The following is a 12,884-nucleotide window of genomic DNA, read 5'->3' on the forward strand; positions in this document are numbered from 1 at the left end:
TGAAATCAGGTTGTGATCTTTGCAGCTAGCCCTAAATAAAGATCAGGATAGAAACAGCTCCAGACTTTGCATACAGATCTGGACTTGGCATCTTGAGCCTGATAATTAATTTCAACTGATTCATGAACCAAAGATAGTAGGAGATTTCAGAGTTTGCTTTAAAATTCAGCAGCTTAAGTTGATAATGCTTCTTGTTTTCTTTTGTCTGCGAACGCTGATTAAAAAGCCAGAGCTGACATTCCTAAATTCCCTCAGGAAAACAAAACTTGCCACTCTGCGAGGAGAATCTGAGAGTGGCAAAGTCCAACTGTCTGTAAGACTGTCTAAATTTCAGGGCTTTATCTGCTGGACAGTAACCAGAGCTCAGCGAGGCCGAGATTTCTAACAGCACCGTGAATGAAATCTATAGTACATTAGAACACCATTACTATTCTTTCAAAAATGTTGTGGCTTGCAGATGATGTGGCCAGAAGAGTGTGGATTCTACCTGTGTGCTGCCAAAATGACTTACGCAGAGTCTAGCGCTGGTTCTCGTATCAACCCGATGGCAGCTGCTGCCAATACATTTTTCTTACTTAGAAAATCTTACTTAGATTTCGTGGGGAAGATAATCAAGCTGGGATAAAATGTCATGTGGGCAAATTCCCTTGTGTTCCATGGGCTGCCACGGACAACATCAGACCGCTATGTCAACAGCAGTGTAATCCTCTGCAACCTTTGAGCTGTGTGGTTTCCTGAAGCAGACTGCTTAGGGGAAAATATGGTTTGACAGGGAAGCTTCTTCATTGCTCTCAAATAAATATTTCACTGCCGAGTCGCAGAGGCTTGCATTATCTCTGTGCTCTGTTGCTTTCAAGTTATTACAAATCTTAGGTCCAGGGTTTGGGATTTTGTTTTGGTGTGTCTTCCCCCCTCCCCCCAATATTAACTGGTTTCATGTACTTTGCCAATTGGAGTTCTCATTGACGTCAGTCCAGTGACTTTATTTTACACCTGATCTGCACTGTGCAATTGTATTAACTGAAATAGAAACACGGCACCACGTAATCACCTTTTGTTTAAAGCTTTTCGTAGCAATAGAGCCATAAATTAGGGGGGAAAAAGTTTTAAACCATTCTTACCTAGAGAAAATATTTCCCATAGCAGCACTCCAAAAGACCATACGTCACTCTGTGTGGTGTAAATTTTATCGAAAATAGCTTCTGGAGCCATCCATTTGAGTGGAAGTCTTGCCTAAGAATGCAAATGACACAACACGTTGCCAGAACTGTTGTTACTAGTCTGCCCAAGCCCAGGGGAATCAAAACTTGAGATTAGCATTTCGGGTTTCTTCCACTTACATCTCCTTTCCGTACGTAGTCAGGGTCTTTATAAATGTCCCTGGCTAGTCCAAAGTCACAGATCTTCACCACGTTGTTCTCTGAAAGAAGGATGTTCCTTGCTGCCAGATCCCGATGAATGCACTGCGAAGGAATGAGGACAAGCAAGATCAGAGGGTCTGCCTGGACAACGAGCCGCAGCTAGGGTTGAAAGCATGAGACCTTCTTTGGAAATGGGAAGAGAAATAACTTCTGTTGCGAGCAGGTTAGAGAAGGCAAATGTGTGTGGGAGTGTGCTGCAAATACACTGTCGTATGCAAAAAAGAAAATAACTCAGGGAACAAGCCAAGTATTACAGTGAGTTTTCTGATTTTTCTACGTGAAATAACCTTCACAGTCATGATGAGATGAGGGGAGTGCCATTTTCCACTTAATTGTTCTGTGGCTAAATAAATATCTGGATACTCCCTCTTCATTTTTCAGTAGTACTTTTGTTGAGCATACCAGGAGGATCTTTCTCTACGAAAAGCCCTTTCTGCATTTATTTATGAGACAGTTCCTCGAACAGTCTCACAATCTGTATTCACTCCTATCTGAACTCTCATGTTACAGATGCCAATCCTTGTAGCCAAGAAAGTGATGGATATTCCTTCACAACCCCTTCAGTGCTACTTATTGCTTAGCCACCAGAGTTAATGTCATCTCCAACACTTTAATATAAGAGCAAAAAGCAGATTGCTCAGGCTGAAAAGTATATTTGGATTTCATCATATCAGATACTCATGATTCTGTGAAAGACGTTCAGCCCTGACATTTTAGTGAGCTCACTTTTCGGGAGGCGAGAAACTCCATGCCTTTTGCCACTTGGAAGCTATAGCAAATCAGATCCTCCAAAGTCAGGGGCCGCTTGTACAGATCCTCAGCATCTAGGAGAGATCACAGACACAGCAAAACACTGGAGCAACAGCTACAAATGGTTTGTTACATGAGTTCTCTGCTAGGATTTCAACTCTGGTTTAGGAACCACTGCCCTGGAGGCAGAAGATCAGAGATTAAAAAAGCTCCATCCAACATTAATCATGTCATTTAGCTATAGGGAAAACAACATCTGGGGATAAAAGTGAGGGAAACTATAGTGAGCGAGTGGCAAAACTGGGGACAGACTGGCCCCACAAATCTTCTGGTAAAATATTGCTATTACCTCTCTTGCACAACAGGAGCAGCTTTTACATGCACACATTACTGCAAATTTCCTTTTGGGAGAAAGTTGGTGTGAGGCACAGGCAGGAGAAAGAATTTGCAATTTCAGGAACAAGTCAACCTGCTTGTAAAGGGCTTGTGAAGCGTGTGTCAGTGTGGGTGGCACTAGCCAAGTAACAGAAATCTTTACAATAAAAGATCTGGGATTAGGTAGGTTTCTTTTACCTTCTTCATCATCTTCTGAATCACTGTAGCTCTTATCTTCAATAAATCCTGAGCTGGCAGAGCTTCCTGTGCTGGCTACACTCTCAAGGCGCCTCTTGATCAGTTCGGTCAAATCACTGTTGGACTCATCCAGACTTTTCTCTGCTTGGTCAGAATTTTCCTGGGACTAGAAATGGTAAAAAACTGATTTTTAGCTCTGGATGATGCAATGCCTGGGCATTCAAAATATGTCAAAGAAAGGCATATGGAGAAAGTGTCCTCTGGAGATGAGCTCAAAACATGCTTGACCATGATGTTCCCTGAACAGCAGAACTAATGAAGCCTGGTTTCCTAATTATTGATACAGAACCTCTCAGTTTACTGATAGCACTACGCCACCATAAAAGTTAGCTGGATGCTGGCCAGGTGAGACTGGTAGATGAGCAGAGAGATACTGTCATCCTGTACCTCTTGGTTTCTTAGGAAACCATGCTAAAAATCACAGTTGAAGGTATGTGCATGATGTGCACTGAAATGCATCTGTCTCACCCTCTCCTGGGTTCCTGAAATTTCTGAAAACAATGGTTAGAAAAGAAATTTTGAGTGACTGTACCAGGAAAATCTTCTCTTACACAAAGTACCTTATGTACTTTTGTGCCTGTACACAATAGGAATAATAATAATAGAGTCATCTGGGAAAATAATCTTGGGGAGGCTCCTGTTTCTGGCAGGGCTCAGACCAGACAGCCCGTTCGCTGCTGTATTTTCACAATGAGGAGGTAGCCCCATCCTCTCCCCGTTGCTGATTTCTGCCCTGCTGTGTCTCCCCCCATATCCTAGCCCAGTTTGTACTAGCACAAATGTTTGTGTGGATGCAGACAACCGTTGGGAAACCAAACCCATTTGGTTAGTTTTAATGCAGAGCATGTTTGTGATCCAGGTCGCTGCAGAGAGCACAGACTTTTCGGGTGGCACAGGGCAAGGGAGAACACAGAAGATGGGAGTGAGCAGGTGATGCGAGGGTGAGCCGCTTTCGGTGGCTGCAGGGAGGGGGGCCTAGAAACAAAAATCCCCAAACTGGGCTTGTCTTTTGGGACGGTTCACCTTCTCCTAGTTCAGTTAATACCAGTTTTTCACTACAACTCTGTTGCCCTCCTTGTGCTGGGTAGTATCTCACAAGTAATTCCCTCTCTCTCTCAAATGCAGTATTGTGCTTGGGTATTTGCAACTAATTCTTTAGTAGGTGCTAGAAAAGAGGAGGATGGGAGCAAGATCCTACAGGGAAAAATGGTTCGTTTTCTTGCTTATACTACCGAAATGTGGTGAGAAAATGAAGTGCCTATATAAATACCAAACTGTTTCAGTACCAATACAGAAAAAAATCCTACTTGTGGTCAGCGGTCGTTAATTCTCTGCCTTGTGACTATGAGAAGCCTGTCATTTTTTTACCTTGTATGCAATGAAGTCTCCTCGTTTTCCTCTTAGATAGTTGGACAGATTTCCATATTTGCAATATTCTACTATGACCATTAAAGGACCTAAAAAGACAGTGAAAGTCAAGTGAGTTTTGAAGCACTTAATACTAACTTATCCTCACAAATCCTCTTCAAAATAAGTAAATACTGTCATTCCTGTTATACAGATGAGGAAATTAGGAAACAGAGAAGTGACACTCCAGAAGCACACAGTCAGCAGTGGATATGCAGAGAAGGGAGTACAGGACTGATTCTTAGCTTTCCCCATTAGATGGTAACAGTATTTATTCCTTATTTATAAACAAAGGAACATTCAGGATGATAAATAAGAATATACAATGTTCTTTTGCTCTGTACATAGATCCATAGCATGGAACAGTCTTTATTTTTCTCTGCTGCCTTCACAGCTGTTGGTTTTGGGTGGAGCTGATGGCACTAGAGGCAACAACAGTATGCAGAGTCATAGACAGATCTAAATCAAAAGTTGCAAAAATATTTCGTCTTAAGTTTTTGAAGGCCTGGAAAGTCCTATCAATTTATTCCTTTCTTATTTCTGTGCAAACTGCTGTAGAGTTCAGTGCAATTGCTGCTTTTATACAATTATGCGTATTTTAAGATCTGCTTGAAAATGCTTTTATGTTTCAGTGTGAGCTATTAGGAGAAGGAAAAACTACATTCCCTACCTTTAGCATGATCACTGCTTTTATAATCCTCAAATGTAAGATAAGGTGAAATCATGGGACTAGAATGTATGATTATCAATCGTAAGCAACCAGACTTTCACGTCCAGAAGCCTTTTTCTGTCTAGAAGGTCCGTAGTGCAGACTCCGCTCTGCTCCATCCACTGATCCCCAGAGTCACCAGCAGCTAGCAGGGAAGAGGGAGGGTTACCTTTTCACCCAGGAGGACAATCAGGATGGAGCAGGCTGGAGAATGGGAAACTGAGGGACTCCCAGGACAGCATCCTACCAAACCTGCCTCACTGAAGTTTTCTTTTTTCCTCCATGACTGGACAACTACATGTTCTTTGGGAACATGATAGTGTCGGAGTCTCAGGTGACAACAGATGTGTGCACCATCTCTCTCACTCTTCCCTCTTCATTTATTCTACTCTGTTTTTTTTTGTCCTCAGCCCTCCTCCTAAATCTGTCCTTTGGGGATTGTTTTGAAGGTTCATTGTAAGCAGTAAAGAGGCATCTTTGAGTTGTTACCCTGAAGTTAAAGCACAGTGTGGTAACAGACAAGGATGCTTTGTATGGCAGTATGGGAAGGGATGTTTTAGTGGCAAAGGTCTAAGATTTATAGAGTCCTTTGTTTAAGTCTGCACTATGCAACAGACTCTTTGTATGATGTACAGCCAGTTGTGTCAGCTCAGCCCCTTAGAAGTCCATGCTGTTGCTCCATTCAGCTTTGGACTGCCTCAGGCTTCCTGTATACTACACAAAAAATGCCTGCATTTGCCTGTGAGAGTGAAGTGCTTGGGAAAGGAGGAGGCCTCAAGCAGCTAAGTGCTCAGTCTGGTGCATCCTCCTGATAAGACAGGGAAGAAGAGGGAGAAGAACCTTTGAAATGATCATTAGTGCCTATGTGGAGGAACTGGGCACCTAATTGCAGTTAAGGATCCTGCCTCCCTTCGGTCCATAATCCCTTTTGTAAATAAGCTTACAAATAACAGAGAAAAAGAAAATCGAGAAGTGACACCACTGGCTGGGAGAAGACGTTCGGAAACCATTGATGAGATGTGGCCATATTCTGCAGTAGCAGAAGCTCTCCTGTGAGCAGAGAGGTAGGAATGTTTGCGCTTGCATTAACTGTATGTGCATGAGACTTGGACTGCACCGCAGATACATCCAAACACCACTGTATCTGAGAAGTGTTTCTTCTTTGCTCCTTATTTGCTGAGGACTTCTTACCTCCAGCCTTGGTGCAGGCTCCCAGCAAGTTGACTACGTTCAGATGATGTCCTATATGGATGAGGATCTTCAGTTCAGACATTAAAGCCTTGCATTCGTTAGTAGTTGCACATTCTGCTTAAGATAAACAGGAAAAAAATCATCTTTACACAACAGGATATTTTTAACAGGACACAGCAAGATCCTGTTTATACTTGGAAACAAAACCCACCCAGGTTGCTTGCAGTATCTTTACTTTTCAGACTCTGAAACAGATAATAATTCATCCGTTTCATTGTCTGTTGACCTTTATGAAGTGGAATAACGCTTTATCTTTTGGGTGACTCTTCCTTTCTCTAGCATGGGTTATGGAGGGTTACTGTCCCGTAGGAGAACCCTCCCCCCCAAATCAGATACCAGAGAACCTTTGCAAGGACTGAATTTTGCAAGCTTAGCAAAGGAACAACCAACTACTCCAAGCAACAACAGCACGCAGAAGAACGTGTTCCTCCATCTATAATGGTGATGTGCAGTTTAGTAGTACTTCTTTACAATACCTCAGAATATATTTTTCCACAGTACTGAGCAACTCTCCACTGCAGGTGGTGGAGGAATCCAACACATCTGTAAGTTGGGTCCCAAAATGCACTGGAGAATGTACAGCAGTACTAAATCTCAGCCCTGTGAGATCTCATCGACCCAAGAAATATACTTTTCCAGCAAAGCAGAGGGGGGCATATTTGTGTGTGAACCATGAACTTGACGCTTGATGAAGCACTGGCTAGCCAGTTGTACTAGAGTTTTGTTCTCTTTGGCTGCCAAAGCTAAGGAAGGCACTCTCAGACCGGAATGTTGTTCACATCCTGGCTTGATTCCTCTGCCTTCTTACAAAACTTCCATGTCGTATTTTAACAAAAGGGGCTGTGTCCTGTTTCCTCTGCTTTTGCATTTGCATCATGTAAGATTTAAATATGAAGAAACAGTTACATAACAGATCCTTTGGTGTGACAAATGTAACCTCTTTATCAGTTTATAGAATCCCCCATAAACACATCTTTCACCAAACTGTGTCATAAAGAAGGAGCTATTCCAAGCCCAAGATTTCTTCAGTCAACAGTGTTTGTAGATGGGTGCGTACGTGGGTGGTATTACTCCTGATTTACCCTGGCATGAACTGGAACACATGCCTGGCAAAATCTAACCGGAACAGCCTCAGAAGTGTTTCAGATAATCTTGCACGTTAAGTTTTAGCCTTCAACCCAGAACTGATACCAGCCTACTTCATGGAAATGACAGATAATGATAGAATTACAGAAATGCAGACATCTCCAGAGCCTTTATTTTCCCTGAATGGATTGACTCACACTAGAGAATCTGCTTTATTCAGGAAAGTGATGAATTATGGTCATATTAGTTGGGGAGGGACAGGTTAGAGCAGGAGGCTGCTGCCTCCAGTGGGGGAGGAAGGTGTAAAATGATGGAGGAACTGTCAAACAGTTTGCTGAATGTGTGCAGGCAGGGTAGAGTTGACATGAGAATCAGTTGGGAAGCACAGCATGGAAGTGAATGAAAACCCAGAGCTATCCAGGGCAGCAAGTTTTGGATGGAGAAGGGACTGTGCCTGGATCAGGGGCTCCTAGGATATTTTGGGGATCTGGAGATGGGCATGGAACAGAAGAAACAACAGCAGGAGAGGAGATGACCTGAAGATCTACTGATTAATGCAGAGAAGGGAGGCCAGATTTGGAGGAGGTCCAGACAGGTGATGAACTGATGTTTTTGACATTTCAGAGAGATGGGAGGTAGCAGAGCATCAGGAGAGGCAGCTAGCAACAGAAGCCAAGTACCGTGACAGAAGTGCCTGAATCATGGCATTGCAGGGGTTAATACTGTCATGCAGCAGCAACGTGGGCTATGAAAAGGCATCCAGTGAGCATCGATGGTACCGTTGAAAAAGCCCTAAGTGAACAGTTAAAAAACTCCAACCCAAGCAGGCAATGTGCTGGCTGATGCATTTATTCATAAGCTGTTGGCAGAGGCTTTGTATGTAAATGTAACATGAAAGAACAGTCTCCAAGTTTCCCCCTTCCCCTCCACCGAATGGCAAAAGCTTTCCTTAATTTCAGTAATTGCAAGCAAGTTGTCTCTAATTCACTCCCTTGGCATGGCTTTTTTTTCAACCCCTTGAACTGTTCTACATCTGATCGAAGGCTTAGATCCAATTTCAGACTATCTAATGTAATTACATTCTGTAATCTGTTTCCCTCCTAACCCCACAGACCTGGAAGCTGCTGTTTTCCTCCTGTAGGAATACAGCCTTAATCAGCAGCACAGCATGGAGCCCGCTTGTCATTTCCTACACGTTAACATCCACTGTAGAATGACTAATTGCTCCCATATGACAAACCCACTCCCTTCTGAACACAATGAATTTGGGACTGGTTTGGAGCTGAGAACTGGAAACCTCATTGCCCACAGGTTCCCTGAGGAGTCTGGTGAGGATCTCAGAGGGATATGTACCTTTAAGCATTTTTACGGCAACTGTTTTGCAGGTTGAAGATTTATCAATGCCAAAAGCAGACGCCTCCACCACCTTCCCAAAAGCACCATGACCCAGTGTTTTACCTAGAGAAGCAAGAGTCAAGAATGAGCCAAAGGGGACTTACGACAGTCTGTATCAGATCAGAGGGAAACATGCATCTCAGCTGTGCGAGGAATACAGGACTTCAGTGCCCAGGCACGACGTAGACGTAGACTGATAGTCAATAGAAGCCTGTATCACATATTTGCAGTATATGGATATAAACGGTATGATTTATATCCATATGACTTTAATGCAATACAGTATGTGATAGAACAGAGGAGAATAAATAAATCTGCATTCAGCTGAAGGCAAGGCTGAATACATATATATGGCTTAAGGGTAAAAACATTACATATGGTTGTCCCGAAGCCCAGGAAAGTCAGTGTTTGTGTTAAACATAGACTTGTTGAACTCTGATCTCTCATGAATCACAGTCATGGAGATAGCCAGCTGAGGCACTCAGGCAGTCAGAACCCTTTAACCCTTCAGTTATTGACATTTATTTGACGTAAAAGCTATACTAAATGGAATTTAAGATGATAATCTTTCTTCATTTTCCCTTTCATTTGAATTTTCATGCCTGTATTACCTCGTGTGCTCTGAGGGCTCTGACCCACAATGCAGCAGAGTACATTGGGCATTATGGTCTGGCTTTTTGGTTCTGCTAGTTTGACCCTACGTCCCACCATCATCTCATTTTTTGTTATTTTTGTCTGTCTTCCTCTTTCTTCCATATTTTCCAGCTAAAGCACCAAAAGCACACACAAACACAGATCTATTCCTTACACTCATCACTGCACACAGATGTTGCTGTTTCCTATACAAACACAACCTGCTTTTTACATTTTCTTGCCCCATCATCCAGTGAGCTGAGCTGTTGAATGAAATTTGGTTCATTTTTTCATGATGGCTCTTTACAACTCAAAGCCAAGTTCAGATGATTGATAAGGAATTGATTATTCGATGAATTGATGGATTTCTTCAAAATAAAATTCACTGAAAGACTGTCACCTTTCAGATTGACTTCTCTTTTCCTCTATGGGTGTGAAACCATACTTTTGGCAGGGACAGTACCTGGAGGTACCTTTCTTCCCTGGCAGGAGTTTGGCTTCACTTCTCCAAGAAAGAAAAAGAGGTGGTAGCTATTTTGAGAGAGACAACATCTTTGCTTTTCTTACCAAATCCCTTGTTTCACCCCCCATTCAGGATGGTCCTGAATTCTGTGACTCACTGCCAAGGATGGTAGCACACTGGCACTAAATGATAGGCTGCTTCTTGGGTTATACAACAGATCCACTGAAATTGAGGAGTGTTAGAAATCGTCCTTCTTTACAGTAATAATACCCAAACCACTCACCCAGCCGCAGTCTGTCTCTTGGGAACTCCCATTTACTGCTGTCGTAGGGAAGACGGTCACACTGCTCATCAAGAGGCATTTCCTCGGGATCCATTATAATTGACAGGTATCCAGTTTTAATATCTGTGGCATCGGGCTAAAAACAGGGGATGGAGAAATTATTCACAGTATTTACCCTGCAATTCTAATGGGAGAGCTGTCGTCTACAAGACAGAGTGGTGGCTGGGGAGTTCCCTGAATTCCAGAGTTAGCTCTGAAATTTATTCTGAACCATGAATGCATCACTTCAGCTTCCTGCCTATTTTTTTCTTTATATCTGGGAAATAAATGCTTATGTATGCTTGCCACTCATGGGTGTTGGGAAGAGTCACTGATTAATGTTGGTAAATACCCTGAGGACACAAAATCTATCACTGTCTTCTACCTGTATCTGTTGAAGAAAATCAGTGCTTTTCGATGGGAACTCCACGAGCTGAACTTCCTGGTGCACTACAGAGCATTTTGGCATTTTCATAGTGGTTTGTTTTGCAGGCTTCGTTCTCCAAAGTTATCTGCTTCACAGCTATTGCTTATTGCAATTTAAAATGGAAAGCTGGTGAAAACTACTACTTCTAATGCTGCTCAGTGAGCAACTGTGATCTGGTGGGTCCTGTGAGCAGATTTACGTGGGTGTAAAATGTAACACAAAATTTACAGTTGTCCATGACTGTTAAACTGAGGTCAAGGAGGAAAACATCAATTTAATCACTACATTTGCAATAGGAGGAGAAATTTTACTCAAGTATTAGGGATCAGCACTGGAACTGGAGTTTGGTGAGCTTCAGAGCAGAGAGCTGTGGTTGCCTTTCTGTTTACTGATTGTTTTAGGAAAACCAGACCTAAATTCCTTGGAACTTTACTGCAACTTTACTTTTTTGAGTCACAAAAGGGAGATGAAAGAATAGCAAGACTTGGAGATAAAATAAGCTGTGTGGTTTGAGCTCATTTCTAGAGCAAACATCCTAGGATCTTTCTTAAAGCAGGGCCCCCTTTAATACCTATGTTTCAGAGAAATCTTATTGGACTAGTGCTGAAATCAAGCCCTCATTTTAGGGGATTTAGGATTTTTTTTTGTTTCCTAATCTTGTAAACAAGTTTGACCCATAAAGAGGGAGGAGCCTGATTTTATGGTACCATGGAAGTGAGTAGAAATCTCACAAGTCAAGTGACCTCTTGCAAAGTCAAAGGACTATCAGCAGAAATCTTGGGCTGGAATTTTATAGGAACATTTTGCACAATTTTTCTACCATCTGTCCCAAACATTTGGCCCTAAACTGGGCCCAATCCCAGACCCTTTCTGCAATAGGAAGTTCTCTTACTTTCCTCAGTTTCCGAATGAACAGGGTCAGAAGAAGCCAGAAGAGGGTAGCGGCTAGGCCAGTGCAGACCAAAATGATAACTTCAATGTTGGATTTCTCCTCAGAACCTGTAAGTTAAATGTACAACCACATTTTAAATGTAGCCAAAGTCCAAAGCCAAAGACTGAACAATAGTTCTCCTCAGTCCAACACGATAGATGCGTTCAGCCTTAGCCTGGAACTCACCTTGTATTTTAATGAAGGCTGATGTGCTGTCTTGGCCCATGTCATTGGCTGCCTTGCATTCATAGAGCCCTTCATCGTCCTTTTTCACTCGCTCAATGACCAGGGTGTTATTTTCCATGGAAATTCCTGTTGTAGGGGATTTCGGTTAATATTTTCACAATAACCTACCTGCCTACAAGTGCTTTTAGAAGACAGAGAACTGAAAGTCAGCTCCCATCCATGCAGGCCTGGTACGCACTGTTGTTAGGAGGCATTTTAATACTATGCTCCTCATTGTGGTCTGGCAACAACCTTTCCCTGACATTTTTTTTCTCCTCAATACCTGTGTAAATTGCTTGGGGATCATTTAACCAACAGCAAATGCAGCTGTTAAGTTATTATGAGCAGACAGAGCCTGAGAAAACTTCTGTGGAAGTTACTGAAGTGATGGGAAGATAGGTTTTCTGAGAGCAATAAGATACACTGGGAAAAAAGGGAACTCGGTGAAATCATTGGAGAAAGCCCATGTCTGGGAGGCTGTGGGAAGTGATGGGAGTTCTCACATGTGGAACATGGAAATCAGGTTATGCACATCCCTGGAAAAATCACCGCATGGAGCAATCCTGGATTCACAGGCAGCTGAGGGATAGAGGTGGAGTGGGAAGAGGGAGGTTGCCTAGATATGACCTATGTGAGTCTTTTCTACATTTAATTTTCCTGATTAATTTTCCTTATTTAATTTTTCCTGATTTGTGGCACAAAACTGAGCTCTTCTCTGTTTCACTGAGGATATGTTTGGGGCAGAAACAGGGAAACAGGTCAGGCTTTGAATCCAAAAGGGAAGGACTTCTTGAGTTTCTGGGTGTTCTGCCTATGAATCCTGTTGTTAACAAGAGTACTGCACGTAACTTGCCATGCGGGGTGCTGAAATATTTACCCTGAGGTGTTTTTTCCAAATATTTTATTTATGTTTCCATTGCTTGGATGAGTTACACGCTTGTCCCTCTAGAATTATTTATAAAATTTCAGTAGCTATAAAGAGTATCACTCAGAACAGTCTGATCTGAATTATGGATGATCCTAGATTTCCTACCTAGTCCAAGATGCAAAATTAAAGTCACAGGACCAGCTACTGACATGGGATTCTCCATGATTTATAGGAGATCTCAGGACAGAGAGCTGAGGAGGAATTCCAGGCTCAGGTAAGGGAGCTCATGCTCCCTGCCCATGGTAGCACTGTACCTGTACTGCTCTGTACCAGCTGAGCTGAGGGCACATTCTCATGACCTTA

The 12,884-nt window shown here is 42.6% G+C and overlaps 1 protein-coding gene across 2 annotated transcripts in view; it reads right to left on the bottom strand.

Annotated features, from left to right (window-relative positions):
• LOC137667576 (vascular endothelial growth factor receptor kdr-like) overlaps positions 1–12,884 on the bottom strand; it is a 135,021-nt gene that overhangs the window by 23,351 nt on the left and 98,786 nt on the right. The window contains exons 15-24 of one of the 2 annotated variants that reach the window (XM_068408410.1): positions 11,615–11,740; positions 11,390–11,496; positions 10,032–10,167; positions 8,611–8,715; positions 6,112–6,228; positions 4,173–4,261; positions 2,745–2,910; positions 2,148–2,245; positions 1,341–1,463; positions 1,122–1,233 (exon numbers count right to left, since the gene is read on the bottom strand). In XM_068408410.1, the coding sequence (XP_068264511.1) occupies positions 1,122–1,233; positions 1,341–1,463; positions 2,148–2,245; positions 2,745–2,910; positions 4,173–4,261; positions 6,112–6,228; positions 8,611–8,715; positions 10,032–10,167; positions 11,390–11,496; positions 11,615–11,740 (1,179 nt within the window). The remainder of the gene's footprint in view (positions 1–1,121; positions 1,234–1,340; positions 1,464–2,147; positions 2,246–2,744; positions 2,911–4,172; positions 4,262–6,111; positions 6,229–8,610; positions 8,716–10,031; positions 10,168–11,389; positions 11,497–11,614; positions 11,741–12,884) is intronic. The other variant, XM_068408411.1, reaches the window with a different exon arrangement.

This window comes from Nyctibius grandis, chromosome 10 (genome assembly GCF_013368605.1).
Source record: "Nyctibius grandis isolate bNycGra1 chromosome 10, bNycGra1.pri, whole genome shotgun sequence".
Classification (NCBI taxonomy): Eukaryota; Metazoa; Chordata; class Aves; order Nyctibiiformes; family Nyctibiidae; genus Nyctibius; species Nyctibius grandis.